The 27786-nt window shown below is 47.0% G+C and overlaps 1 protein-coding gene across 1 annotated transcript in view; it reads left to right on the top strand.

Moving 5' to 3' along the window:
• The window catches only part of LOC140397295 (probable E3 ubiquitin-protein ligase HECTD4), a 561188-nt gene that overhangs the window by 440103 nt on the left and 93299 nt on the right, over positions 1-27786 (top strand). The window contains 5 exon segments of the mRNA XM_072486148.1: positions 8625-8762; positions 9530-9666; positions 10567-10727; positions 18689-18870; positions 19991-20196. Coding sequence (XP_072342249.1) covers positions 8625-8762; positions 9530-9666; positions 10567-10727; positions 18689-18870; positions 19991-20196 — 824 coding nt within the window.

The raw sequence follows: 27786 nt of genomic DNA, 5'->3' as shown, positions 1-27786 counted from the left end.
CAATCTTAGGATTGCTTCGGAAGTCTGACTTTTGGATTTGGATTTATTGTCGCATGTACCAAGGTACAGTGAAAAGTATTGTTCTGCGTACAGTCCAGACCGATCGTTCCATACATGAAAAACAAAGCACATACGATAAATACGCAATGTAAATACATAAGACATTGGGTGAAGCATACAGAGTGTAGTGCTACTCGGTAGAAAAGATGTGTGGAGAGATTAGTTCAGTCCATAAGAGGGTCATTCAGGAGTCTGGTAACAGCGGGAAAGAAGCTGTTTTTGAATCTGTTGAAAAATGAAAAAATGACCTGTTGGCAGGCAAAGGGACAGCTGGGAAGTGGGAGGCTTTCAAAAGTATTTTAACCAGAGCTCAGGATAAGCACATTCATTTTAGAGCGAAAGGCAAGGCCGGTAGAAGTAGGGAACCTGAATGGCTCAGGATATTGAGGCCCTGGTCAATAAAAAGGAGGAGGAGGGGCAGCACGGTGGCTCAGTGGGTTAGCCCTGTTGCCTCACGGCGCCGAGGTCCCAGGTTCAATCCTGGCTCTGGGTCACTGATCGTGTGGATTTGCACATTCTCCCCATGTTTGCGTCGGTTTCACCCCCACAACCCAAAAGATGTGCAGGCGACGTGGATTGGCCAAGCTAAATTGCCCCTTAATTGGAAAAAATGAATTGGGTACTCTTTTTATAAAAAAAAAAAAAAAAAATTTTTAAAGAAGAAGGCATATGAACCGGGATCAAGTGGATCCCTTGAAGAGTATTGATGTTGTCGGAATAGAGTTAAGAGAGAAATCAGGAGGGCAAAAAGGTGACATGAGATTGCTCTAGCAGATAAGGCAAAGGAGAATCCAAAGAGCTTCCACAAATACGTAAAGGGCAAAAGAGTAATGAGGGAGAGAGTAGAGCCTCTTAAGGATCTGCAAAGTCATCCATGTGCAGATCCACAAGAGATGGGTGAGATTCTAAATGAATAATCTCATCGGTATTGAGAAAGGCATGGATGTTAGGGAACTTGAGGAAATAAATAGTGACGTCTTGAGGAGTGTACGTATTACAGAGAAGGAGGTGCAAAAACTCTTAAAAGTGCATCAAGGTGGATAAATCCCCAGGGCCTGATGAAATGTATCCGAGGATGTTGTGGGAGGCGAGGGAGGAAATTGCCGGATGGTGAAGAAGGCATTCGGCATGCTAGGTTTCATTGGTCAGAACATTGAATACAGGAGTTGGGACGTCTTGTTGAAGTTGTACAACACAGAGAAGTGGAGGTAGTGGCAGCTATGAACGCGGAGAAGGCCTTCGACCGGGTGGAGTGGGAGTATCTTTGGGAAGTGCTGCGGAGGTTTGGGTTCGGGGAGGGGTTCATCAGCTGGGTCAGGTTGCTATATAGAGCCCCAGTGGCGAGTGTGGCTACGAAACGGCAGAGGTCGGAGTACTTTCGGCTGTACCGAGGGACGAGGCAGGGGTGCCCCCTGTCCCCCTTGTTATTTGCATTGGCAATTGAGCCTCTGGCCATGGCACTAAGGGGGTCCAGGAAATGGAGGGGACTGGTCCGAGGGGGAGAGGAACATCGGGTGTCGTTGTATGTGGACGATCTGTTGCTGTATGTGGCAGATCCAGTGGAGGGGATGGCAGAAGTCATGCGGATCCTAAGGGAGTTTGGGGACTTCTCGGGGTATAGGCTCAATGTAGGGAAAAGTGAGCTCTTTGTGGTACATCCAAGGGACCAGGGAAAGGGGATAGACGACCTGCCGTTGAAGAGGGCGGAAAGGAGCTTTCGGTACTTAGAGATCCAGGTGGTTGGGAGTTGGGGGGCCCTGCACAAGCTCAATTTGACGCGGTTGGTGGAGCAGATGGAGGAGATTTTAAAAGATGGGACATGCTGGCACTCTCACTAGCGGGTAGGGTGCAGTCGGTCAAAATGACGGTCCTCCCAAGGTTTCTCTTTGTGTTCCAGTGCCTTCCCATTATGATCCCCAAGGCCTTTTTCAAACGGGTAAGTAGGAGCATCATGGGTTTTGTGTGGGCGAATAAGACCCCGAGGGTGAAGAGAGTGTTTCTGGACCGTAGCAGGGACAGGGGGGGCTGGCGATGCCGAATTTGTGTGGCTATTGGGCTGCCAATGTGGCGATGATCAATAAGTGGGTAATGGAGGGAGAGGGGGTGGCGTGGAAGAGGTTGGAGATGGCGTCCTGTGTGGGCACGGGCCTGAGGGCTCTGGCGATGGCACCACTGCCGCTCTCGCCGACAAGGTACACCACGAGTACGGTGGTGACGACGACGTTGTAGATCTGGGGGCAGTGGAGACAACACAGGGGCGAGATGGGAACCTCGGTTTAGTACCCGATTCGGGAGAACCATCGGTTCATCCCGGGAAGGATGGATGGGGGGTTTCGGAGCTGGCATCGGGCAGGGACTAGAAGAATGGGGACCTGTTTATAGATGGGATGTTTGCGAGCCTAGGGGCACTGGAGGAGAAGTTTGGGTTACCCCCCGGGAAATGCTTTCAGGTGTATGCAAGTGAGGGCGTTTGTGAGGCGGCAGGTGAGGGAATTCCCGATGCTCCCGGCACAGGGATCTCAGGACAGGGTGATTTTGGGTGTATGGGTTGGAGAAGGCAGGGTCTCGGCGATCTACCAGGAGCTGAAAGAAGAGGAGGAGGCCTCGGTAGAGGAGTTAAACGGCAAGTGGGAGGAGGAGCTTGGGGAGGAGATAGATGAGGGTCTGTGGGCTGATGCCCTGAGTAGGGTTAATTCTTCCTCCTCTTGCGCCAGGCTCTACCTAATACAATTCAAGGTTACTCACAGAACGCATATGACAGGGGCGAGGTTGAGTAGGTTCTTTGGGGTGGAGGATAGATGTGGGAGGTGCTCGGGTAGCCCGGCGAATCACGTCCACATGTTCTGGTCATGCCCGGCACTGGATGGGTTTTGGAGGGGCTTCGCGAGGATTATGTCCAAGGTGGTGAAAGTCCAGGTCAAGCCGAGTTGGGGGTTGGCACTATTTGGGGTAACGGACGAGCCGGGAGTGCAGAAGGCGAAAGAGGCCGGTATTCTGGCCTTTGCATCCCTGGTAGCCCGGCGGAGGATCTTGCTATTATGGAAGGACGCGAAGCCCCCCCAGTGTGGAAGCCTGGATAAATGACATGGCAGGGTTTATTAAGCTGGAGAGGATAAAGTTTGTCTTACGAGGGTCTGTGCAGGGGTTCTTCAGGCGGTGGCAACCGTTCCTAGACTATCTCGCGGAGCGTTAGGAGGAGGTCAGTAGCAGCAGCAACCCAAGGGTGGGGGGGGGGTCGCTTTCGGGGGGGTGAGGGGGCTTCCCTACGGGTACCTTTGAATGTCATATGGGGGGATTACTGTATATGGGGAAACCCAATGTATACGTTTTGTATAATTTTTGACTGTTGTGTTTGTGTTTCTTTTTGTTATGGGGGGGGGTTTGTTAAAAATGTTGTTGGAAAATTTGAAGAAACATTTTTTTAAAAAAGGAAGTTGTACAACACATTAGTAAGGCCACTCTTGGAATACTGTGTACAGTTTTCATCACCCTATTATAGAAAGGATATTATTAAACTAGAAAGGGATTTACTAGGATGCTACCAGGACTTGATGGTTTGAGTTATAGGGAGAGGCTGGATATACTGGGACTTTTTTCCCTGGAGTATAGGATGCTTAGGGGTTATCTTATAGAGGTCTATAAAATAATGAGGGGCATAGTTAAGGTATATAGTAAACCTCTTTTCCCAAAGGTACGGGAGTCTAAAACTAGAGGACATAGGTTTACGGTAAGAGGGGAGAGATACAAAAGGGTCCAGAGGGGCATTTTTTTCACAAGGGTGGTAAGTGTCTGGAACGAGGTGCCAGAGGCAGTAGTGGAGGCGGGAACAATTTTTTTTTTTTTTTTTTCAAAAGCATTTGGACAGTTATATGGGTTCTATGGGTGCAGAGGGAAATGGGCCAAATGCGGGCAATGGGACTAGCTTGGTGGTAAAAACTGGACGGCATGGACAAGTTGGGCCGAAGGACCTGTTTCGATGTTGTAAACCTCTGTGACTATGAAAAGCGCAGAGAGCTCCATTTAGCCACTGTGGGAGCTATTGTCTAGCTTTGGTAATTACTGCACAAGCTACTAACAATACACAACTCGGAAATGTGTCAAATTAGTTACTTTGGAATACAGTGGCCATGTTTCACTTGGGAACCCACAAACAGTAATAAGAAAATTACTCCAGTAATAGGATTAGCAGAGGTAGCAACATTGATTAGGACAACCAAAGTCCCTGCACCCCATCCTGCAGTTCAATTTTTTTAGACGACAGGTGCTGTGACAAAAATTAAACCATTTCATCTATATTGTGTTATTTGCTCTTTGCCTTTGTCCAAACTTATTCTTGGAAAATATTTTGATGAGCCGTCATTCCAGGACAAATGTAATGCGCATAAAAGGTTTCTGACGGAAAGGCCAGTGTATTAATTTGAAGCATTAGTGTCCTGTTGATTTTGGTTGAACATATCAGTTCAATTTGAGTTTGAGACACATACATAGATACTTGGAAGATAGGAGCAGGAGGAGGTCTTTTGGCCCTTCGAGCCTGCTACACGATTCATCACAATCATGGCTGATCATTCAACTCAGTAGCGTAATCCTGCTTTCTTCCCATAACCTTGGATCCCAATCTCCCCAAGTGCTATATCTAGCCGTCTCTTGAATATATTCAATGTTTTAGCATTTTATTTAAGTTTGGTCCTAGCCAGAATGCTGGAAGTATATAATTTTAAATAGGCTGCCTGAAATCAGCAGTGAGTAATTAGCTAGAGAGACTTGTCGGCAGTAAGCTGCCACAAAATATTAAGTGAGAATGATTTTCTAACTTACAAGAGGGAATAAGAACTAAGAGCAGGAGTAGGCCATCTGGCCCTTGGAGCCTGCTCTGCCATTCAATGAGACCATGGCTGATCTTTTGTGGACTCAGCTCCACTTTCCCGCCCGAACACCATAACCCTTTATTCTTCCAAAAACTATCTATCTTTATCTTAAAAACATTTAATGAAGGAGCCTCAACTGCTTCACTGGGCAGGGAATTCCATAGATTCACAATCCTTTGGGTGAAGAAGTTCCCCATAAACTCAGTCCTAAATCTACTTCCCCTTATTTTGAGGCTATGCCCCCTAGTTCTGCTTTCACCTGCCAGTGGAAACAACCTGCCCACATCTATCCTATCTATTCCCTTCATAATTTTATATGTTTCTATAAGATCCCCCCGAATCCTTCTAAATTCCAACGAGTACAGTCCCAGTCTACTCAACCTCTCCTCGTAATCCAACCCTCTCAACTCTGGGATTAACCTAGTGAATCTCCTTTGCACACCCTCCAGCGCCAGTAAGTCCTTTCTCAGGTAAGGAGATCAAACTTGAACACAATACTCCAGGTGTGGCCTCACTAACATCTTATACAGTTGCAGCATAACCTCCCTAGTCTTAAACGCCATCCCTCTAGCAATGAAGGACAAAACTCCATTCGCCTTCTTAATCACCTTTTGCACCTCTAAACCAACGTTTTGCGACTCATGCACTAGCACACCCAGCAGCATGTTTTAATATTTTATCATTTAAATAATAATCCGTTTTGCTGTTATTCCTACCAAAATGGATAACCTCATATTTGTCCACATTGTATTCCATCTGCCAGACCCTAGCCCATTCACTTACTATCCAAATCCCTGTGCAGACTTCCAGTATCCTCTGCACGTTTTGCTTTACCACTCATGTTAGTATTATTGCTCGTTTTAGCCTTAGTTTACTTATTCTTATTCTGTCACCTTTGCTCATGAGTCGCCAGGTATCTTTCTGATACCGCCACGTGGTTCAAGTCCAAGTAATGATTAATAATGCAACACACCGCTTAGTAAGAGTTAAATCAACGCTCATTTATTATATACAGCAATTAATACTTATACAATAATCCTACTTCTAGACTACTACCTACCACTAAAGGCCAATACTTAACTTTGGAAATGGCCCACCAGGTCAGGGAAACGAATGGTCTTTCGAATTGGTTCTGAGCCTGCGGGATTCAAAAGCTGGTACAGGTCGATAGTCAGGAGCGCCTATGTGGTAGCGATCGCTGGAGTAAGACTTACAGTTTTCTTGTAGAAGGGTCTGGAAGGTTACGAGCAGGAAGAGAAGGGTCGAGTTGAACTTGGCCCCTATTCTTATAGTCCCCAGGGGCTTCCCGCCTCTCGGGGCGGACCTCGTACCTGGTTCCAAGTGATTGGACTTGGTTGTTTACCTTCCTTTGTGTCAGCCCCTGCTGGCGCCGAAAGGTCTGGGTCGGCTTTCAATTGCTAATTTGTAGCAATTGTTCCCGGGGATGGCTGCTTACTATGCAGATGGCTGGGTTGTTGTGATGTTGATGGCTGCAGGTATCGGTCTGGGCTGACTTCCCCAGAGGCGAATACACTGTTTTACCTGCAGCTGTCCGTTTGAGTCCTGTTGGCTGATTTTCCCATCAGCCTCTTCCGTTCGCCATTTTAGATCGGGGTTTGACCATTCTAATCGGGAATCAGCCATTTTACGTGGCTGCAGTATCATCTGCAAACTTGGACACATTGCACTTGGTCCCCAACTCCAAATCATCGATGTAAATTGTGAACAATTGTGGGCCCAATACTGATCCCTGAGGAACACCACTAGCCACTGATTGCCAACCAGAGAAACACCCATTAATCCCCACTCTTTGCTTTCTATTAATTAACCAATCCTCTATCCATGCTACTACTTCACCCGTAACGCCATGCATCTTTATCTTATGCAGCAACCTTTTGTGTGGCACCTTGTCAAAAGCTTTCAGGAAATCCAGATATCCCACATCCATTGGCTCCCCGTTATCTACCGCACTGTTAATGTCCTCAAAAAATTCCACTAAATTAGTTAGTCATGACCTGCCCTTTATGAGCCCATGCTGCTTCTGTCCAATGGGATAATTTCCATCCAGATGCCTCGCTATTCTTTCCTTGATGATAGATTCCAGCATCTTCCCTACTACTGAAGCTAACTGGCCTATAATTACCCTTTAGAATAATTAAGCTTGTAAGTGCAATAAATCTACGAGGTGTTACTAAAACTGTCCACTTAACTGTTTACAGCTTAATCCATTGGTGATTTTATGGTCTCAGCAATGGTCCAGTTTAGTCTTCTATCAATGCTAGCTAGAAAGGATCATTTGATATCGTCATTAAGTTGCAAGAAGATGTTTTTTGTTTGACTCTTAAGGCTTGCCTCAAATTATCTTGGGACTTGTTGAGGAAAAGATTCATTGAGTTCTTGGGGTGCCAAGGATTTGCCTACAGTAGTTGTCTGAGATGCGAAACCCAAAGAAAATATATCTGAAGTGATAATAGAAAAGTTGTAATAATGCTGGCACAGGGTATTCAACTTTTTTAAAAATGTTTTAAAGCAAATAGAGCAGTAGCAGGTGTACAGTTAGAATTAGCTTCTCTGGCTGCAGCAGGAAAAGGAAAACAAAACAAATGGGTATCAATCGGAAGTGCTAAAATTCAGAGAGGGCAAGTAACAGTTAGACAGTTGCATGGGCAAGGTGGGTATAGAGGGATATGGGCCAAATGCGGGCAAGTGAGACTAGCTTAGTGATAGAAACTGGGCGGCATGGACAAGCTGGGCCAAAGGGCCTGTTTCTCTGCTGTAAACATCTATGACTCTAACATGATAAATTCAAGACTTATGAGAAGGAATGTCAGATCTGATTTCATAATTACAAACAAAATAAAACAGCAAAGTACATGCATTTAGAAACTCCAATATCATTAATTTTCATGGCACTTTTCTTTTTAAGAAAGCCCTGTGGAAGGAGAGAATGGTGGGGGGTGAAAGTTTCCTGAGAGTGATTTGCCACATTATTACAAAATCAGTGGGTCGATTAATCCTAAACAACAATAGCTGCCAAAAGTCTGAAGTTAAACCCAGTAAAATTCATAGCAATATTTGGTCCCTTCCATTTTATATTCTCTTCCTGGACTGACCTTGTCAATCTCTTAATAAACGGGGTTCAATGCTTGAATTTATCTTCAGTAAAAACTCTTGAAATATGCTCTTCTGCAAAAGCATGGAGTTATGTGACCTTACTGTGGAGCGACAGCTTTTCCAATGCCCATTCAATCTGATTGCCAGTAGTCCTGAGGATTATGTATACTAATTTTTTTATCGTACTCACTTTCCAGAAATGTGTGCCTGCTATTGTTTCAGGCTATTGTTAATTGTGATGACACAAATTTCCTAATTACAACACACTCACCTAGGCAGCACTGAATCTTGAAACATTTCATTTAGCATTCACAAAAACATAAATTTGTTTAAACCAATTTTTTTGATATCTGAACAACCCATGGTAAAAATGCGCAATGAAGATTAAAGCTAAGATTTTTCCTCCAAGGTAAGATTTTTGTGTTAATCTGTCCAAATATAATGAAGGCATTCCGATGCTAATGGTTTCCCTGGATTTGTAAATTTATGGTGGTATTTGTAATTTTAATGTACGGTTGATTGTTCATGTACATCCAAAAAAGTTACATTATAATTTTCAAATGGTTAATTGGTTTTCAATAGGTATGGTAGATATTGCTCGTCAGACTGTCGAATTCCTGTATGAAGAGAATGGTGGCATACCCAGAGATCTCTACCTCCCAACCATTGAGGACATTAAAGATGAAGCCAATAAATTCACAACTGATAAAGTTCGCAAAGGTAATTATTTTTCCTTTAGCACAAAGTTGAATGCATTTATCATATTTGTAGCTCTGCATTTCTCCTGATCACAGTAAAGTAGATGATTTGCTTTTTGAGTAGGTTCTGTGGCTATTACAGTCTACTTATTTTACCTACTACAAGGTTCTCCCCATAAAACATATAAGTCCTGTTTTATGGAACAGAACTGCTTTCAAATTGCAATGATGTGGAGATCGGCGGCGTTGGACTGGGGTGAGCACTGTAAGAAGTCTTACAGCACCAGGTTAAAGTCCAACAGGTTTGTTTCGAATCACTAGCTTTCAGAGCACAGCTCCTTCCTCAGGTGAATCATTCACCTGAGGAAGGAGCTGTGCTCCAAAAGCTTGTGATCCGAAACAAACCTGTTGGACTTTAACCTGGTGTTGTAAGACTTCTTCCTGTTCAAATTGCAAGTACACGGTTCGAGGAAATCTTGCAGCAATGTAGTCAGAGGCAACAAAATCCTTCTTAATATATTTAAAAGGTAGTCTGAATCAGGGCTTAAGTACCTATCAGCAGCTATCCAGCCCATTAAGCAACTTTGAGCCTCAATAGTCTAGATCAGCTGTACTTATGCCATTGTTAGCCTGTACAGAACCTGAGCTGACATTAATTAACGTGGTTTGGAGGAGCCCTGTGATGATCCAGAGGATATTGCATTTAATGTGAACTGACCTCTTTTGGTGGGTGAGTAAATTTGTTCTTGTACCAGTATTAAATAATGATTTTGTTCTGTGTGGCTACAGGCCTAACTGTGGTGATCCGATATCCAGACAGTAATAATCTCAACAGCAGCACAGGTGGCACTGCTTTACCGAAGTTTGCTATCCGAGGAATGATAAAAACTTTTGGCTTGAATGGAGTTGTTCTTGATGTTGATACGGTAGGTTTAAAAAAAGTTTCAGCTGAGAAGATCACTCATTGCATTTCTTGTCCCTAAGTGAATACATTTCATAGGTTATTCAATACATTGGCATGCAGAAACAGGATGTTGCATCTTTGGGGCAGGACAGACTGGGGCGTCCTGCCCAGCAACTAATGTCTGTGGCACTAAATTGACAAAAGGCTTGGTTCACTGCCTTCCTAGATGAGGAAGATATGCAATGCTGAATAAAAGGAGAAAGTGAGAGTACCGAAAGTCTTGTTCCATGGAAGGTCAGGAAATGCAACATGCCTGCAATCATTCAGTTCCCCTTCGACACCCCAAGTGATATCAATCTTCGGTCCCTAAAGTAAATTAAATTGTATCAAAACGCAAGAATGCAAGAAAATAGATATGTACTGTTGAAATTAGCCATTGCTTACCTGGTATGTGCACCAGTGATATGTAGTGGTAGTAGTTAAGTCAAATCAATTCTTCAGAGCCGGATCTGGAGTCTACTTTTCTTGCTTTAGAAAAGCTATTGGTTTTATGCAGCTCCAATATTGAACAACGGAGAGGAATTTGGTTTGGCTGTGTCTGTGTACCAATATAAATATCAAACCTGTCCTTTCGAGTAGCGCTGGCAATTTGTATACGTTGTTTAGACCAACTTATCAATTGCTTCGGATCCTTAAAGTGGTCAGCTTATAGCACTGAAGAGAGCAGGAAACTAAATCTCATCCACTGCCCATGTCTCTTGCCTTTTGTTTCCTGCAACAGTATGCATGACAAATATCCTGGATTCTGGTTGTTTAATGTTCATTCATTTTCCTGTTTGCACTCTTGTTATTTAATAAGAAATTACCACTGCCTTAATGGTTGACAGAAAGCGCACTGTCCATTCATTTTGTCCCAATTTAGGTAAATGAATTGGTTCAGGTGGAGACGTACTTGCGAAGTGAAGGTGTGCTGGTTCGTTATTGGTACCCAATTGACATGCTGGAGCGACCTCCCACAGGATACAGACGCACAGCTGCTTATGGGCTAGTCACCCTGGACAATGCAAACATCCAGATTCACAGGCAAGTTCTTTCTGAGTTACGGGTCAATGTTTGAAACACAAAGTGGAGTTTGAAGAACTGAAGCCAATGTCGTACTATTTGAGCCATGATGTGGAGATGCCGGCGTTGGACTGGGGTGAGCACAGTACGAAGTCTTACAACACCAGGTTAAAGTCCAACAGGTTTGTTTCGATGTCACTAGCTTTCGGAGCGCTGCTCCTTCCTCAGGTGAAGGAACCTGAGGAAGGAGCAGCGCTCCGAAAGCTAGTGACATCGAAACAAACCTGTTGGACTTTAACCTGGTACTATTTGAGGTCAGAGGTTATTCCATACACTGAGGACTTGCAATCCATTGCATACCCCTCGAAACTCCAGTTAAGATGTTTTACTAGTTTCATTAAAGAGGAAGTTGCTTGGTTAAATTCCAGGAATGCTGTGTACTTACCCAACATAATTTGAGGGTTTTTTTTGTATTTGTATGGTTCCACCATGAATGTCAATCATCTTGAAATATGTCAAATAGTCAGCATGATTGGAAGAAGTTTGCTGTTGCCCGTGAACAGACAATAAATTCTTTATACTATTTCTGTTGTTACCATTGGCTTCAGTTTACTATGTAGCTATTTCATTCATAGGACTGTAAAACTATTGCATGATTTTTAGGCGAGATCTTCAATCCAGTATTTCTAAATTGTAAATTCAGTATTCCTAAATAAACAATTGATAGTAAAAGTCTGCTTTCAGTTGCTGTATTTTTTTTGAATTATATTTTATTGAAATTTTTCAAACAGAAATTTTCCGTTTTTACAACTTAATAAAGGAATATACATTAAACGTTATTTAAATAATATATTAACCTAACAACAAATGAAAAAAGAGATAAACAAAAAGCAAATATCAACAACTGGCAAAAAACAAAAACACGGGATAATACTCTTTCCCCCCCCCCCCCCGGGTTGCTGCTGCTGTCCTTTCTGTTTTTCCATTAGCGTTCCGCGAGATAGTCAAGGAACGGTTGCCACCGCCTGGTGAACCCCTGAGCCGATCCTCTTAACGCATACTTTATTCGTTCCAGTCTTATGAACTCTGCCATGTCGTTTATCCAGGCCTCCACGCCTGGGGGCTTCGCTTCTTTCCACATAAGTAGAATCCTTCGCCGGGCTACTAGGGACGCAAAGGCCAAGACGTCGGCCTCTTTCGCCTCCTGCACTCCCGGTTCTTCTGCAACCCCAAATATAGCTAACCCCCAGCCTGGTTTGACCCGGACCCCCACCACCTTTGAAATCACTCTTGCCACACCCTCCCAGAACTCATGCAGTGTCGGACACGACCAGAACATGTGAGTGTGGTTCGCCGGGCTTCCTGAGCACCTTCCACATCTATCCTCCACCCCAAAAAACCTGCTCAGTCTTGCTCCCGTCATATGCACTCTGTGTAGAACCTTAAATTGAATCAGGCTAAGCCTGGCACACGAGGACGAAGAATTTACCCTACTTAGGGCATCTGCCCACAGCCCCTCCTCGATCTCTTCCCCCAGCTCCCCTTCCCATTTTCCCTTCAGCTCCTCTACCATCGCCTCCCCCTCGTCTCTCATCTCCCTGTATATTTCGGACACTTTACCTTCTCCAACCCATGCCCCCAAAATCACTCTATCCTGGATCCCTTGCATCGGGAGCTGCGGAAATTCCCTCACCTGTTGCCTCGTAAATGCCCTCACTTGCATGTATCGGAAAGCATTCCCTGGTGCAACTTATATTTTTCTTCCACTGCTCCCAGGCTCGCAAACGTCCCGTCCAAAAACAGGTCCTTCAGCTTCCTAATCCCTGCTCGCTGCCAACATTGAAATCCCCCATCTATCCTCCCCGGGACGAACCTGTGGTTATTCCTTATCGGGGACCATACCGAGGCACCCGTCACTCCTCCCCCGTGTCGTCTCCACTGCCCCCAGATCTTCAAGGTCGCCACCACCACTGGGTTTGTGGTGTACCTTTTCAGGGAGAACGGTAGCGGCGCCGTCACCAGCGCGTTTAGACTCGTTCCCTTACAGGACGCCATCTCCAGCTTTTTCCATGCCGCACCTTCTTCTTCCCTCATCCACTTACAAACCATCGACACATTAGCGGCCCAATAGTCGTCACTCAGACTCTGCAGTGCCAATCCCCCTCTGTTCCTACTGTGCTCCAGGAACCCCTTCTTTACCCTCGGGGTCTTTCCCGCCCACACAAAGCCCATGATACTCCTGTCTATTTTTTTGAAAAAGGCCTTTGTAATCAGGATGGGGAGGCACTGAAACACGAAAAGAAACCTCGGGAGGACCACCATTTTAACCGCCTGTACTCTGCCCGCCAATGACAGGGGCACCATATCCCACCTGTTAAAGTCCTCCTCCATCTGCTCTACCAGTCGCGTCAGGTTAAGTTTATGTAGGGTTCCCCAGTTCCTGGCCACCTGAATCCCCAGGTATCGAAAGTTCCTTGCCACTCTCCTCAGCGGCAGAGCATCTATCCCCCTGCCCTGTTCCCCGGGGTGCATCACAAAAATCTTTCCCATATTTAATTTGTATCCCGAAAACTCTCCAAACTCCCTGAGTATCTGCATTACCTCTGGCATCCCCTCTACCGGGTCCGCCACATATAGCAGTAAATCATCTGCATATAGTGACACTCGATGTTCCTCTCCCCCTCTAAGCACCCCCGTCCACCTCTTAGAGTCTCTCAGCGCTATGGCCAATGGTTCAATTGCCAACGCGAACAGTAACGGGGACAGGGGGCACCCCTGTCTTGTACACCTATGTAATCGGAAGTATCCCGATCTTTGCCTGTTTGTAACGACGCTTGCCACCGGGGCCCCATACAAGAGTCTAACCCATCTAATGAACCCCTCCCCGAACCCAAATCTCTTCAGCACCTCCCACAGTTAGTCCCACTCCACCCTGTCGAATGCCTTCTCTGCATCCATCGCCACCACTATCTCTGCCTCCCCCTCCGGTGGGGGCATCATCATCACCCCCAGCAGCATTCGTACATTGGCATTCAATTGTCTCCCCTTTACAAACCCTGTCTGGTTGTCATGTACCACCCCTGGGACACAATCCTCTATCCTTGTCGCCATCACTTTGGCCAGCAGTTTGGTGTCTACGTTTAGGAGGGAGATGGGCCTGTATGATCCGCACTGCAGCGGGTCTTTGTCTCGTTTCAGAATTAGTGATACCGTCGCCTCCGACATTGTCGGGGGTAATATCCCCCTTTCCTTAGCCTCATTAAAGGTTCTTGCCAAGAGCGGGGCCAGCAGGTCCATATACTTCCTATAAAATTCCACCGGGAACCCGTCTGGTCCCGGGGCCTTCCCTGCTTGCATGTTCCCTATTCCTTTGATCACCTCATCCACCTCAATCTGCGCCCCCACATCTGCCACCTCCTGCTCCTCCACCCTCGGGAACTCTAGCTGATCCAAAAAGTGTATCATTCCTTCTTTCCCCTCCGGGGGTTGGGACTTGTACAGCCTCTCATAAAATGTCTTGAACACCTTGTTCACTTTCCCTACTCTCTGCTCCATCTTTCCCGTGTCGTCCCTAACTCCTCCGATCTCTCTCGCCGCCCCCCTCTTACGAAGTTGTTGGGCCAGCAGCCGGCTCGCCTTTTCCCCATATTCATACTGTATCCCCTGTGCCTTCCTCCACTGTGTCTCTGCCTTTCCCGTGGTCAGCAGGTCAAACTCCGTCTGTAATCTTCGTCGTTCCCTGTATAGCCCTTCGTCTGGGAACTTCCTATCCACCCTCAAAATTTCCCCTACTAATCTCTCTCTTTCTTTACCCTCTTGTTTCCCCTTGTGGGCTCTGATGGAAATCAGCTCTCCTCTAACCACCGCCTTCAGCGCTTCCCATACTACCCCCACCTGGACCTCCCCATCGTCGTTAACCTCCAGGTATCTTTCGACACATCCCCTCACCCTTCCGCATACCCACTCGTCCGCCAGTAGTCCCATGTCTAATCGCCAGAGTGGGCGCTGCTCCCCTTCCTCTCCTAGTTCCAGATCCACCCAATGCGGGGCGTGATCTGACACGGCTATAGCCGTGTACTCCGTTCCTGCCACCTTCGGGATCAGTGCCCTTCCCAAAACAAAAAAGTCTATCCGGGAGTATACCTTATGGACGTGGGAGAAAAAGGAAAACTCTTTACCCATCGGTCTGGCGAATCTCCACTGATCTACTCCCCCCATTTGTTCCATCAATCCCTTAAGCACCTTGGCCGCTGCTGGCCTTCTCCCGTTCCTAAATCTGGACCGGTCCAGCACTGTGTTGAAGTCCCCCCCCATTAACAAGTTTCCCACTTCCAGGTCCGGGATACGTCCCAGCATTCGCTTCATGAATCCCGCATCATCCCAGTTCAGGGCATATACGTTCACCAGCACAACCGCCTCACCCTGCAATCTGCCACTCACCATCACATATCTGCCCCCACTATCCACCACTGTGGTCTTAGCTTCGAACGATACACGTTTCCCCACCAGTATTGCCACCCCTCTGTTTTTCGCGTCCAATCTTGAGTGGAATACCCATCCTTTCCTTAGTCTAACCTGATCCGCCAACTCCAGGTGCGTCTCCTGGAGCATAACTACGTCTGCCTTCAGTCTCTTTAAGTGCGCAAACACCCTTGCCCTCTTAATCGGCCCATTTAAACCTCTCGCATTCCACGTGATCAGCCGAATTGGGGGGCCATTTACCCCCCCCACCCCCTCGTCGACTAGCCATCCCCTTTTTTAAGCCATCTCCTCACCCAGGTCTCACGCACCCGTCTGTCCCCCAGACGGCGCACTCCCGTCCCGACCACCTCGTCTCGTATCAGCTCCCCCTTACCCTCAGCAGCAGCAACCCCGTTAATCCCCCCCCCCCCCCCCCCCCCAACTAGATTCCCCTCTAGCTTGATTGCTCCCCCCATATTGCTTCCGGAAGTCAGCTAACTCTGGCTGACCTCGGCTTCCCCCGTTCATTCTTTGACCTCCCTGCGTGTGAGGCTCCCTTCCTTCCTGCGCCCCTTTTCCCGCTATAATTTCCATAGCGCGGGAAAATCCCCGTGCTTTCCTCTCGGCCCCGCCCCTAATGGCGCAGTTCCCTCATTCCCCTTCCCTGTCCCCTTTTCCACCGGCGCCCACATTTCTTCGTGTCCCCCCCATTGGGGGGAGAGAAATTCCCCTTCCAGCATTATTATACAGTAGCCCTCCCCTCTCCCCACTTTACATTTCTGTGCCACCACCTCGCTACCTCCCTCCGGACACCAATTTCTCAAGTCTAGTCCAATTTCTCATCCTGAATAAATGTCCATGCCTCCTCCGCCGTCTCGAAGTAGTGGTGTTTGCCCTGATGCGTGACCCACAGTCTCGCCGGCTGCAGCATCCCAAATTTAACTTTCCTCCTACGGAGCACTGCCTTGGCCCGGTTGAAACTCGCCCTCCTTCGCGCCACCTCCGCACTCCAGTCTTGATACACGCGTATCACCGCGTTCTCCCATGTGCTACTCCGTGTCTTCTTAGCCCAGCTCAGGACCATCTCTCTGTCCCTGTAGCGATGGAACTTCACCACCATTGCTCTTGGTGTTGCCCCTGCCATTGGTCTTCTCACGAGGACCCGGTACGCTCCCTCCACTTCCAGGGGGCCCGTTGGGGCCTCAACTCCCATTAGAGTATGGAGCATCGTACTCACATGTGCCCCAGCATCAGCTCCCTCTGTTCCTTCGGGGAAACCTAAAATCCGTAAGTTCTCCCTCCTCGAGCTGTTCTCCAGGGCTTCCAGCCTTTCTATGCACCTCTTATGTAGTGCCTCGTGCGTCTCCATTTTTACCACCAGGCCCTGTATCTCATCTTTGTTCTCGGCTGCCTTTGCCTTCACTCCACGGAGCTCCATCGCCTGGACCTTTTATGTTTCCTTTAGTTCCTCGATTGCCAGTAACATCGGCGCCAGCACCTCTTTCTTGAGCTCCTCCACACATCGTCGGAGGAACTCCTGCTGTTCCGGGCCCCATACCATCTGGGCTCCCTCGGCCGCCATCTTGCTTCTCCCTTCTCTTCTCTGCCGCTGCTCCAAAGGATCCTCCGCAATCTGGCCACTACTGCCGCTCCTTTCCATCCACCCCCGGGGGGACTCGTTCCTTTGTCACCTCACAGTGGGTTTGGCCGAATAAAGTTCCCGTTGGGGCTCCCGATAAGAGCCCAAAGGTCCGTTGAAACGGGAGGTGCCGAAACGTGCGGCTTAGCGATGCATCGCCGCAACCGGAAGTCCTTCAGTTGCTGTATTAAGCATGTAGTGAGCTGTTTTCCCATGCAAACAGTTCTTTTAAATGTTCTGCTTCTGTTCAGTTTAGACAAGAAATAGCCTTTGTTATTACCTTACTGTCTCGCTTTTTCCTCCAGTCAACAGCTTTTGTAACTGAAACTTTCCACTTTAACTTTTTTAATCTGTATGTTGACTTTGGTACTTGACCTTAATTTGTAAGTTAAAAAAGCAAAATGTGCTGCAAATGAATCAGCCCAGATATCTGTTCCTTTAAAGTGGAGGAAGTCGGTGGTGATGTTGTAACATAATGTGTTTTGTGTTTTCACGATTTTCTACTCCTTCCCTCTGTTTCTGAATGTGTTGCAAGAGCATTCTAGGTCCTCCCTTAGGTGTCCATCATGCATGTTCCTGGACTTGGGTATGGTTTGGGCTTTTCCATCCCAACGTACCATGGCCAAGTCTGTCCTTACCCACTGTTAACGCTTGCAGCCTTCTAGAGTAGCAGCCAAGAGAGGAGGCACCAACATTTTTAAAATGTATTTCTCCATTTCTAACTTGTGGCTGCTCAACGAAAGAGAAAATGCTGGAAAATCTCAGCAGATCTGGCAGCATCTGCAGGGAGAGAAAAGAGCTAACGTTTTGAGTCCAATGACTCTTTGTGAAAGCTTGTGGCTACTCAAGCCAGTTGATGCACCCTGGCTGCTCAGTCAGCACAATAGAGATTGAAAGTTGAACTTGGCACCTTTCTGGTCGATATGGATCAATTTGCTCACTGCCAAAACTACCGGATGTTGGGTCAAATGAGCTTTAATACACCTGTGGGAGAAAAATATTCACAGGTCACGAGCGTAAGTGCACAGCATTCCCTGCCTTTGACCCTGTAGAGGAGTTCAGTGTTGGTAGCAAAATGACCATTACCTCAAGCAGTGCTTAAAATCCGATTACTTTCAGTGTCAAAAGTTGAGCAACTCTTCCTTCCTCATTTCTGTTACTGAATTTATCAATATTCACTGTTCAATACTAAAAAAAAATGTACGATAACAAAAATCAAGTGCTCAGTTGAAAACATTTTTACGTGCTTTTAGTAATAACCAGAGTCTTTCTGATACTTGAAATATGATCATTATAAACTGACATTGCCAAAGATGAATGGAATATTTAGATTTTTCATGTGTGCTTTACAAGATTTTTAAAAGAGCAGTTACATCTAAAATGGCTACTTGTATATACTTCACTGTCCTATTCTCAAATGATTGATTGTCCAAAATAAACTTTTTACAAGGTTTTCTGTTGATGAAAACCACACCTTCAGTGTTGAGGCTGTTTTTGACTTGCCTTGCTGTCTCTCTTTGCCTTGTCCGCCACTTCCACCCCAGCAAGCAGATACAAGTGCGCATTCTTGTTGGTTTACTGAGAAAAATGGGAGATGAGATAAGCGATACTGCCGCCATGTGCCCAAATATTCCATTTGCATTCATCAGTCTGGTGCGAGTGTGACTTAGATTGGAAAGATGACTCCGTGGAAATACAAAACATTTCTCCCTAATCTCCAAGCTACTTCCCCAATCCTCCACCAAATTATACAGTCAACATTTGTGGGAGAGGAGGTATAATTTGTAGAATAATTAATTGGCTTCTATGGCCTTATTGGCAATCGTTCCTTTATTTTCCAATTTTCTTCGATATGTTTTCATCTTTTCACTACTGCTTACAGAGAGTTACTGCGTTGTGAGGCTTCTTTGGCCAGATTGTATTGCCGTATGGCATTGCTGAACATCTTCGCTCCCAAGTCACCACACACATTCACCCGGCTGTTCCATATCCCTGCGGTCCGAGACATCACGTTAGAACACCTGCAACTGTTGTCCAACCAACTGTTGGCCCCACCACTATCAGGTTGGTAATGATAAACTGATCCAAAGCTAAAAAATAAACTGCTTGTATATTGTCAAATAATCATGAAGTAACTGCAGTTTGTTCAGGAGCCATGCTCGCCCTATTGCAGAAAGTTAGGACAGGAACAAACTTCTATTCAACTCCTCGTTGTTTAAAAAAAAAAAAAAAATGATGGAAATTAGAAATCTGATAGGTAGACTCTGCCTAATAACACATCAAGATGGAAGAGAGAGAACCGTACACACAGATGAGAATCTGTAGACAAGTTAGCTACTGCCACTATTTGTCTCCTGCCAGTTGTTTATTAAGCAACGCAAGAAAGCACAAATTTACTTGGTTCTCCCAGCTGTGGATTGATTTTTGGGGAGCCCAAAAGCTGAGGCTACGGGAAAATCAATTTTTTTTTTTTTTAAGGATACGTCTCGATTTAAAACCTAGAAGATAAAAATCCCTTATTTTATACTTCTCTCGATCTTTGTGGGAGGAGTGTTTCCTGTGTAACAGTTGCATCTGTAGTTTTGCTTTTAACCCTTTCAATTCAGAATGTTCTGAATATGTTGATATTTCCTGTTTGATATCATTATAATGATCATACTATCTAATAGTTGTATCGACTGAAACTCAAATATGTGGAGGGATCAGACAACCAGATTGTTTTGTCCCTTTTTGCTGCAAACACCAGGCCCTAGTAGCTCAAACAATCTGCTTGTGGGCCTAATGTTTGTTCGGTATGCCAATCACGAGAGATATCTGGGAGTGGCCTGGTGATGGGACTTCAGCTTTTTACAATCTTCCAGCCTCATGTTTGAGATGGCGAGGAAGAAATGCGTTGTACAGGAGTAAATTTTTCTGACGAGTAAAACCTCTTTAGTCCGCTTAAATAATATTGGCATCAACAAAGATGGGAACCATGAATAATTGAGCCCCTGATTCATGTTTCTCCCTTGCCTGTAAGAGTTTGTGTTGATTAAGCTATGCAGGGGTGGGTGTGTAAATAAGCGGCTACAATATCAGTGAAGAAAATTAGTAGAAGTGCATGTGCTTAAAACAAAACCCAGTATCTGAAAAAGAGAAGTTGGTGAAATAATTTGAGAAATTTATTGTGTATCTTTCCCTGCAGATGGAACAATCAGCTCCAATTCAATTCTTTTGGCTCAGTCCCTCCAACACTGTAACCAGGGTCAAAATTGCTCTCCCACTGACCTCTTCTACCAGGGCAACTCCAATTCCATCAGGGAATGGCTTACAGTTGCTATAACACGAGCCTTACACCAGGGTGAAGACAGTTTGTTGGATTTAACAAAACAGATCTGCTCTTTTCTACAGGTAGAATTCCTTCAATTTCTATTTGACAAACCTGAATTTTGCTCTTTTTTTAATGAAACCAGATTTATACCATTATCCAAACCCTTGTTCTGTTATTGGCTGCTTACCTTAAAGATAACACCGTCTCGTTAAAACAATACATCTAGACACACTCTGTGCTGATTGAGTTTTAGAAGGGTAGAGATTGGAGGAGAAATTCAAGTGGAGGAAGTTTTGAGACATTGGAAAAGAATGAGGAGCATATGACCTGATACATGAATCATTGGGTGAGATTCTCTGGTCCCCAAGCCACATGTTTCCTGGCGGTGCACCCCATCCTTAATCTCCTTTGAAAAGGAAGTGATGTCACCATGCTGTCCATGTTGTGAGGTGCTGTTTAGGGAGGGTCTTCCAGGATTTTGTCCCAGCGACAGTGAAGGAACAGCAATATAATTCCAAGTCAGGATGGTGTGTGTCGTGGAGGAGAACCTGCAAATTGTGTTCCCATGCATCAGCTGCCCTTGTTCTTCTAGGTTCTAGAGGTTGTGGGTTTGAATGGTGTAGTCATGGGATGGTGATGTTACAGTCCCAATTCTTTTTAAATATTTTATTCAAGTCATTTTCATGTAAACAAACAAAAGCAGCAGAACAACCAAACAACATTATAAAGAACCAACGCCCACACCCCCGTTCCCTTTAAACCACCCCCTTCTCCCATCCCGCCTTCTCCATTTTACCCCCTTCCCTCCCCCAACCCTGTTGACCTCTCAAACCTCCTTAAAGAAATCAATAAACGGCTTCCACCACCGAGTTAACCCATCCGCCAATTCATTCAAGACAAACCTGACATTCTCCAGCTCAGGAATTCCGCCAGGTCACTCACCCACACTCCGGCTTTCGGCGGCTCCAGAGTCCCGCCACCCTGTCAATATCCGTCTCTGGCCTATCAGGGAGGCAATGGCCAAAATATCGGCTTCTCTCGCCCTCTGGACTCCCGACACCCCAAATATAACCACCTTTGGACTCGGGCACAGCTTCACCCCAGCACCTCGGACATTACATCCGCGAACCCCTTCAGCCTTGGTTACGCCCAGAGCATATGGACATGATTCGCGGACCTCCCCGCACACCACCCACATCTATCCTCCACCCCTCAAAAGAACCTAGTCATCCTTGCTGCATCATATACGCACTATGTATTACCTTAAACTGAATGAGGCTTGGCCTCGCACACGGTGAGGATGCATTCACGCTCCGCGGGGCCTTTGCACACGTCCCGGCCAAGAGGAGATACACAAGAATGGTCCCTGGAATGAAGAACTTGTCGTATGAGGAACGATTGAGGATTGTGGGTCTGTTCTCGTTGGAGTTTAGAAGGATGAGGGGGGATCTTATTGAAGCTTACAGGATACTGCGAGGCTTCGATAGAGTGGACGTGGAGAGGATGTTTCCACTTGGAGGAAAATCTAGAACCAGAGGACACCATCTCGGACTTGAGGGACGATCCTTTAAATCAGAGATGAGGAATTTCTTCAGCCAGAGGGTGGTGAATCTGTGGAACTCCTTGCTGCAGAAGGCTATGGAGGCCAAATCACTGAAGTGTCTTTAAAACAGAGATAGATAGGTTCTTGATTAATAAGGGGATCAGGGGTTATGGGGAGAAGGCAGGAGAATGGGGATGAGAAAATATCAGCCATGATTGAATGGCAGTGCATTCTCGATGGGCCTAATTCTGCTCCTATGTCTTATGATCTTATGGCCCCCACCTCCCCTCCTAGCTCCTCCTCCCACTTGCATTTTATATCCCCCACCAGGGCCCCCTCCCAATCCATCAACTCATTGTAGACCTCTGACACCTTTCCTTTCCCTATCTCGTCCCTCAACAGCACCTTGTCCTGAAACCCCAGGGGCGACAGCCCAGAAAAGGTCTGCACCTCTCTCCTTACAAAATCCCGGACCTACAAGTACCTAAAACCGTTCCCCCTGGGGTTGGATGCGAAGCTTCGGGAGTGGCGGTCGATTTGACGATCTGTTCATAAGGGGCAAATTTGTGAAGTGGGAGGACCTGGAGGAAGAGGACGAGCTGCGACCCTCCAGGCCCACCTTCTGATGTGCACCATCTTCGATCCTTTTCGAAATGCGGCACATGAACCACGCCCTTGTCAGCAACCCTCTTTCCCCCCTCTCCCATCCCCTCAACCAAACACCAGCCCCATCTTCCCCCACCCCCCCCCCCCCCACCCTGCCTCGTGACAACCCCCACCACTCCCGTTAACTAGCCCGCTCAGCTAACATGGTGGCCCCTGCCTAAGGTCTCCAACTTCTCTATTACCCCAACTCTTCCCCCCCCCCCCCCGCCCCAACCATGCTTAACTCGTTGCCAACATCTTAGTCAACACCGTACTGTCAGCGTTTAACAAAAAGGTAGGCTGAAATGACCCACATTCCATGGGATCCTTGCCCTCCTTCAGGATCAAGGAAATCGAAGCCTGCAGCAGCGTGGCCGGTAACACCCCCACGACACAGAGCCATTAAACATATCCAGCAGAAATGGGACCAACTGACCAGAAAATTGTTTATAACATTCAATGGGTAACCCATCCTGTCCTGGTGCTTTGCTCATCTGCATTAACCCAATACAATTCCTGATCTCCTCCAGTCCAATTGGTGTCTTCAACTTCAGCCTCCTATCATAGAACATAGAACAATACAGCGCAGTACAGGCCCTTCGGCCCACGATGTTGCACCGAAACAAAAGCCATCTAACCTACACTATGCCATTATCATCCATATGTTTATCCAATAAACTTTTAAATGCCCTCAATGTTGGCGAGTTCACTACTGTAGCAGGTAGGGCATTCCACGGCCTCACTACTCTTTGCGTAAAGAACCTACCTCTGACCTCTGTCCTATATCTATTACCCCTCAGTTTAAAGTTATGTCCCCTCGTGCCAGCCATATCCATCTGCGGGAGAAGGCTCTCACTGTCCACCCTATCCAACCCCCTGATCATTTTGTATGCCTCTATTAAGTCTCCCCTTAACCTTCTTCTCTCCAACGAAAACAACCTCAAGTCCATCAGCCTTTCCTCATAAGATTTTCCCTCCATACCAGGCAACATCCTGGTAAATCTCCTCTGCACCCGCTCCAAAGCCTCCACGTCCTTCCTATAATGCGGTGACCAGAACTGTACGCAATACTCCAAATGCGGCCGTACCAGAGTTCTGTACAGCTGCAACATGACCTCCCGACTCCGGAACTCAATCCCTTTACCAATAAAGGCCAACACTCCATAGGCCTTCTTCACAACCCTATCAACCTGGGTGGCAACTTTCAGGGATCTATGTACATAGACACCTAGATCCCTCTGCTCATCCACACTTTCAAGAACTTTACCATTAGCCAAATATTCCGCATTCCTGTTATTCCTTCCAAAGTGAATCACCTCACACTTCTCTACATTAAACTCCATTTGCCACCTCTCAGCCCAGCTCTGCAGCTTATCTATATCCCTCTGTAACCTGCTACATCCTTCCACACTATCGACAACACCACCGACTTTAGTATCGTCTGCAAATTTACTCACCCACCCTTCTGCGCCTTCCTCTAGGTCATTGATAAAAATGACAAACAGCAACGGCCCCAGAACAGATCCTTGTGGTACTCCACTTGTGGCTGTACTCCATTCTGAACATTTCCCATCAACCACCACCCTCTGTCTTCTTTCAGCTAGCCAATTTCTGATCCACATCTCTAAATCACCCTCAATCCCCAGCCTCCGTATTTTTTGCAATAGCCTACCGTGGGGAACCTTATCAAACGCTTTGCTGAAATCCATATACACCACATCAACTGCTCTACCCTCGTCTACCTGTTCAGTCACCTTCTCAAAGAACTCAAGAAGGTTTGTGAGGCATGACCTACCCTTCACAAAGCCATGCTGACTATCCCTGATCATATTATTCCTATCTAGATGATTATAAATCTTGTCTCTTATAATCCCCTCCAAGACTTTACCCAATACAGACGTGAGGCTCACCGGTCTATAGTTGCAGGGGTTGTCTCTGCTCCCCTTTTTGAACAAAGGGACCACATTTGCTGTCCTCCAGTCCTCTGGCACTATTCCTGTAGCCAATGATGACATAAAAATCAAAGCCAAAGGTCCAGCAATCTCTTCCCTGGCCTCCCAGAGAATCCTAGGATAAATCCCATCAGGTCCCGGGGACTTATCTATTTTCAGCCTGTCCAGAATTGCCAACACCTCTTCCCTACGTACCTCAATGCCATCTATTCTATTAGCCTGGGGCTCAGCATTCTCCTCCACAACATTATCTTTTTCCTGAGTGAATACTGATGAAAAATATTCATTTAGTATCTCGCCTATCTCTTCAGACTCCACACACAATTTCCCATCCCTGTCCTTGACTGGTCCTACTCTTTCCCTAGTCATTCGCTTATTCCTGACATACCTATAGAAAGCTTTTGGGTTTTCCTTGATCCTTCCTGCCAAATATTTCTCATGTCCCCTCCTTGCTCGTCTTAGCTCTCTCTTTAGATCCTTCCTCGCTACCTTGTAACTATCCATCGCCCCAACCGAAACTTCACACTTCATCTTCACATAGGCCTCCTTCTTCCTCTTAACAAGAGATTCCACTTCCTTGGTAAACCACGGTTCCCTCGCTCGACGCCTTCCTCCCTGTCTGACCGGTACATACTTATCAAGAACATGCAGTAGCTGATCCTTGAACAAGCCCCACTTATCCAGTGTGCCCAACACTTGCAGCCTACTTCTCCACCTTATCCCCCCCAAGTCACGTCTAATGGCATCATAATTGCCCTTCCCCCAGCTATAACTCTTGCCCTGCGGTGTATACTTATCCCTTTCCATCATTAACGTAAACGTCACCGAATTGTGGTCACTGTCCCCAAAGTGCTCTCCTACCTCCAAATCCAACACCTGGCCTGGTTCATTACCCAAAACCAAATCCAACGTGGCCTCGCCTCTTGTTGGCCTGTCAACATATTGTTTCAGGAAACCCTCCTGCGCACACTGTACAAAAAACGACCCATCTATTGTACTCGAACTATATCTTTTCCAGTCAATATTTGGAAAGTTAAAGTCTCCCATAATAACTACCCTGTTACTTTCGCTCATATCCAGAACCATCTTCGCCATCCTTTCCTCTACATCCCTAGAACTATTAGGAGGCCTATAAAAAAACTCCCAACAGGGTGACCTCTCCTTTCCTGTTTCTAACTTCAGCCCATACTACCTCGGAAGAAGAGTCCCCATCTAGCATCCTCTCCGCCACCGTAATACTGCTCTTGACTAGCAGCGCCACACCTCCCCCTCTTTTGCCTCCTTCTCTGAGCTTACTAAAACACCTAAACCCCGGAACCTGCAACATCCATTCCTGTCCCTGCTCTATCCATGTCTCCGAAATGGCCACAACATCGAAGTCCCAGGTACCAACCCATGCTGCCAGTTCCCCTACCTTGTTTCGTATACTCCTGGCATTGAAGTAGACACACTTCAAACCACCTACCTGAACACTGGCCCCCTCCTGCGACGTCAAATCTGTGCTCCTGACCTCTATACTCTCATTCTCCCTTACCCTAAAACTACAATCCAGGTTCCCATGCCCCTGCTGCATTAGTTTAAACCCCCCCAAAGAGCACTAACAAATCTCCCCCCCCCCCCAGGATATTTGTGCCCCTCAGGTTCAGATGTAGACCATCCTGTCTGTAGAGGTCCCACCTTCCCCAGAAAGAGCCCCAGTTATCCAGAAATTTGAATCCCTCCCGCCTGCACCATCCCTGTAGCCACGTGTTTAAATGCTCTCTCTCCCTATTCCTCATCTCACTATCACGTGGCATGGGCAACAACCCAGAGATAACAACTCTGTTTGTTCTAGTTCTGAGCTTCCATCCTAGCTCCCTGAAAGCCTGCCTGACATCCTTGTCCCCTTTCCTACCTATGTCGTTAGTGCCAATGTGGACCACGACTTGGGGCTGCTCCCCCTCCCCCCTAAGGACCCGGAAAACACGATCCGAGACATCACGTACCCTTGCACCTGGGAGGCAACATACCAAACGTGAGTCTCTCACGCTCCCACAAAATCTCCTATCTGTGCCCCTGACTATAGAGTCCCCAATTACTGATGCTCTGCTCCTCTCCCCCCTTCCCTTCTGAGCAACAGGGACAGACTCCGTGCCAGAGGCCCGTACCCCATGGCTTACCCCTGGTAAGTCGTCCCCCCCACAAGTATCCAAAGCGGTATACTTGTTTTTCAGGGGAACGACCGCAGGGGATCCCTGCACTGACTGCTTTTTCCCAGTCCCTCTTACAGTTACCCACCTATCTCCAATCTTTGGTGTAACTAATTCCCTGAAGCTGAAGCTGCTATCTTGCTCCACCGCCAGGGACATCAATCCATTCAAAGATTGTCTCATTGATGAGCCCCCCCACTGGAGGCTCTGACTCATACAACCCACAGTAGAAGGCCTGAAATACCTCATAACCTTCTCTGGGGCAGAAATAGCCCACCACCCGACCGATTCCCTGACCTGCAACACCTCCCGGGAAGCAGCCTGCTGCCTCAGCTGGTGAGCAAATAGACAACTGGCCTTTCATAGCTGGGTGCACCAAACCGCAAATTACTCTGTACAGCACGGCCTTGGCTTTATTAAACGCACACGCCTTGTTGCCAGCTCAGCCCCAACATCTTACTATATTCTGATGGGATGGCCCTCCCAGCTACAGTCTTGATGGTCCTTCGCCTACCTCGGGATCCGTTCCTTATCCAGGCATCAATGTAATCTGACTTTGATTGCCCAAGGTGGCTTGCCCCATCTGGGCTCCTTCCTCAGCGATCTATGGGCATTATCCAACTCTGGAGGGGTCGAGGGTGGCACGTGGCACAGTGGTTAGCACTGAGACTGCGGCGCTGAGGACCCGGGTTCGAAACTCGGCCCTGGGTCACTGACCGTGTGGAGTTGGCACATTCTCCCCGTGTTGGCATGGGTTTCACCCTCACAACCCCAAGATGTGCAGGTTATGTGGATTGGCCACGCTAAATTGCCCCTTAATTGAAAAAAATAATTGGGTACTCTAAATTTTTTTTAAACCTCAGGAGGGGTCAAAAGACCCCCCCCCCCCCCAGTTTCCAAACATCTTGGACATGTAGTCTGTGAAGGTGGAGACTCCAGGCTCTTCGGCAGCCTGACGATCCTTGCGTTTGGCCATCTAGAGGGGTTCTCCAGATCGTCAAACTTGACCTTTGTGCCCTCCGCCAACACCGCCCTCTGCCTCCAAAGAGGCAATCTGATCACTGTGGCTAGACAGCCCATCTCAGCCTTCTGTATAGTCACCCCATGTACCTATCTACCGGTCCATCTTGTCCATGGTCACCCAAAGCCCCCTCTACTGCCTTCTCCAGATCCTCGGAGCCTGTCGCTGTTTCCTAAATTCGTCAGTCTGGAAGCTAACCAACATCTCAGTTGTCCACTGAGGGGCTACAAACCCAGGAGAAACCACCTCCATGTCCCCCTGTTGGGGATCGAGGACGTTTTGAGTGTTTTTCCTTGTCCATGTTTGACCTGATGTGATGA

This window comes from Scyliorhinus torazame, chromosome 1, assembly GCF_047496885.1.
Source record: "Scyliorhinus torazame isolate Kashiwa2021f chromosome 1, sScyTor2.1, whole genome shotgun sequence".
In the NCBI taxonomy this organism is placed as follows: Eukaryota; Metazoa; Chordata; class Chondrichthyes; order Carcharhiniformes; family Scyliorhinidae; genus Scyliorhinus; species Scyliorhinus torazame.
The sequence above is the reverse complement of the archived record's forward strand: the minus strand, read 5'-3'. Positions and strand labels throughout refer to the sequence as shown.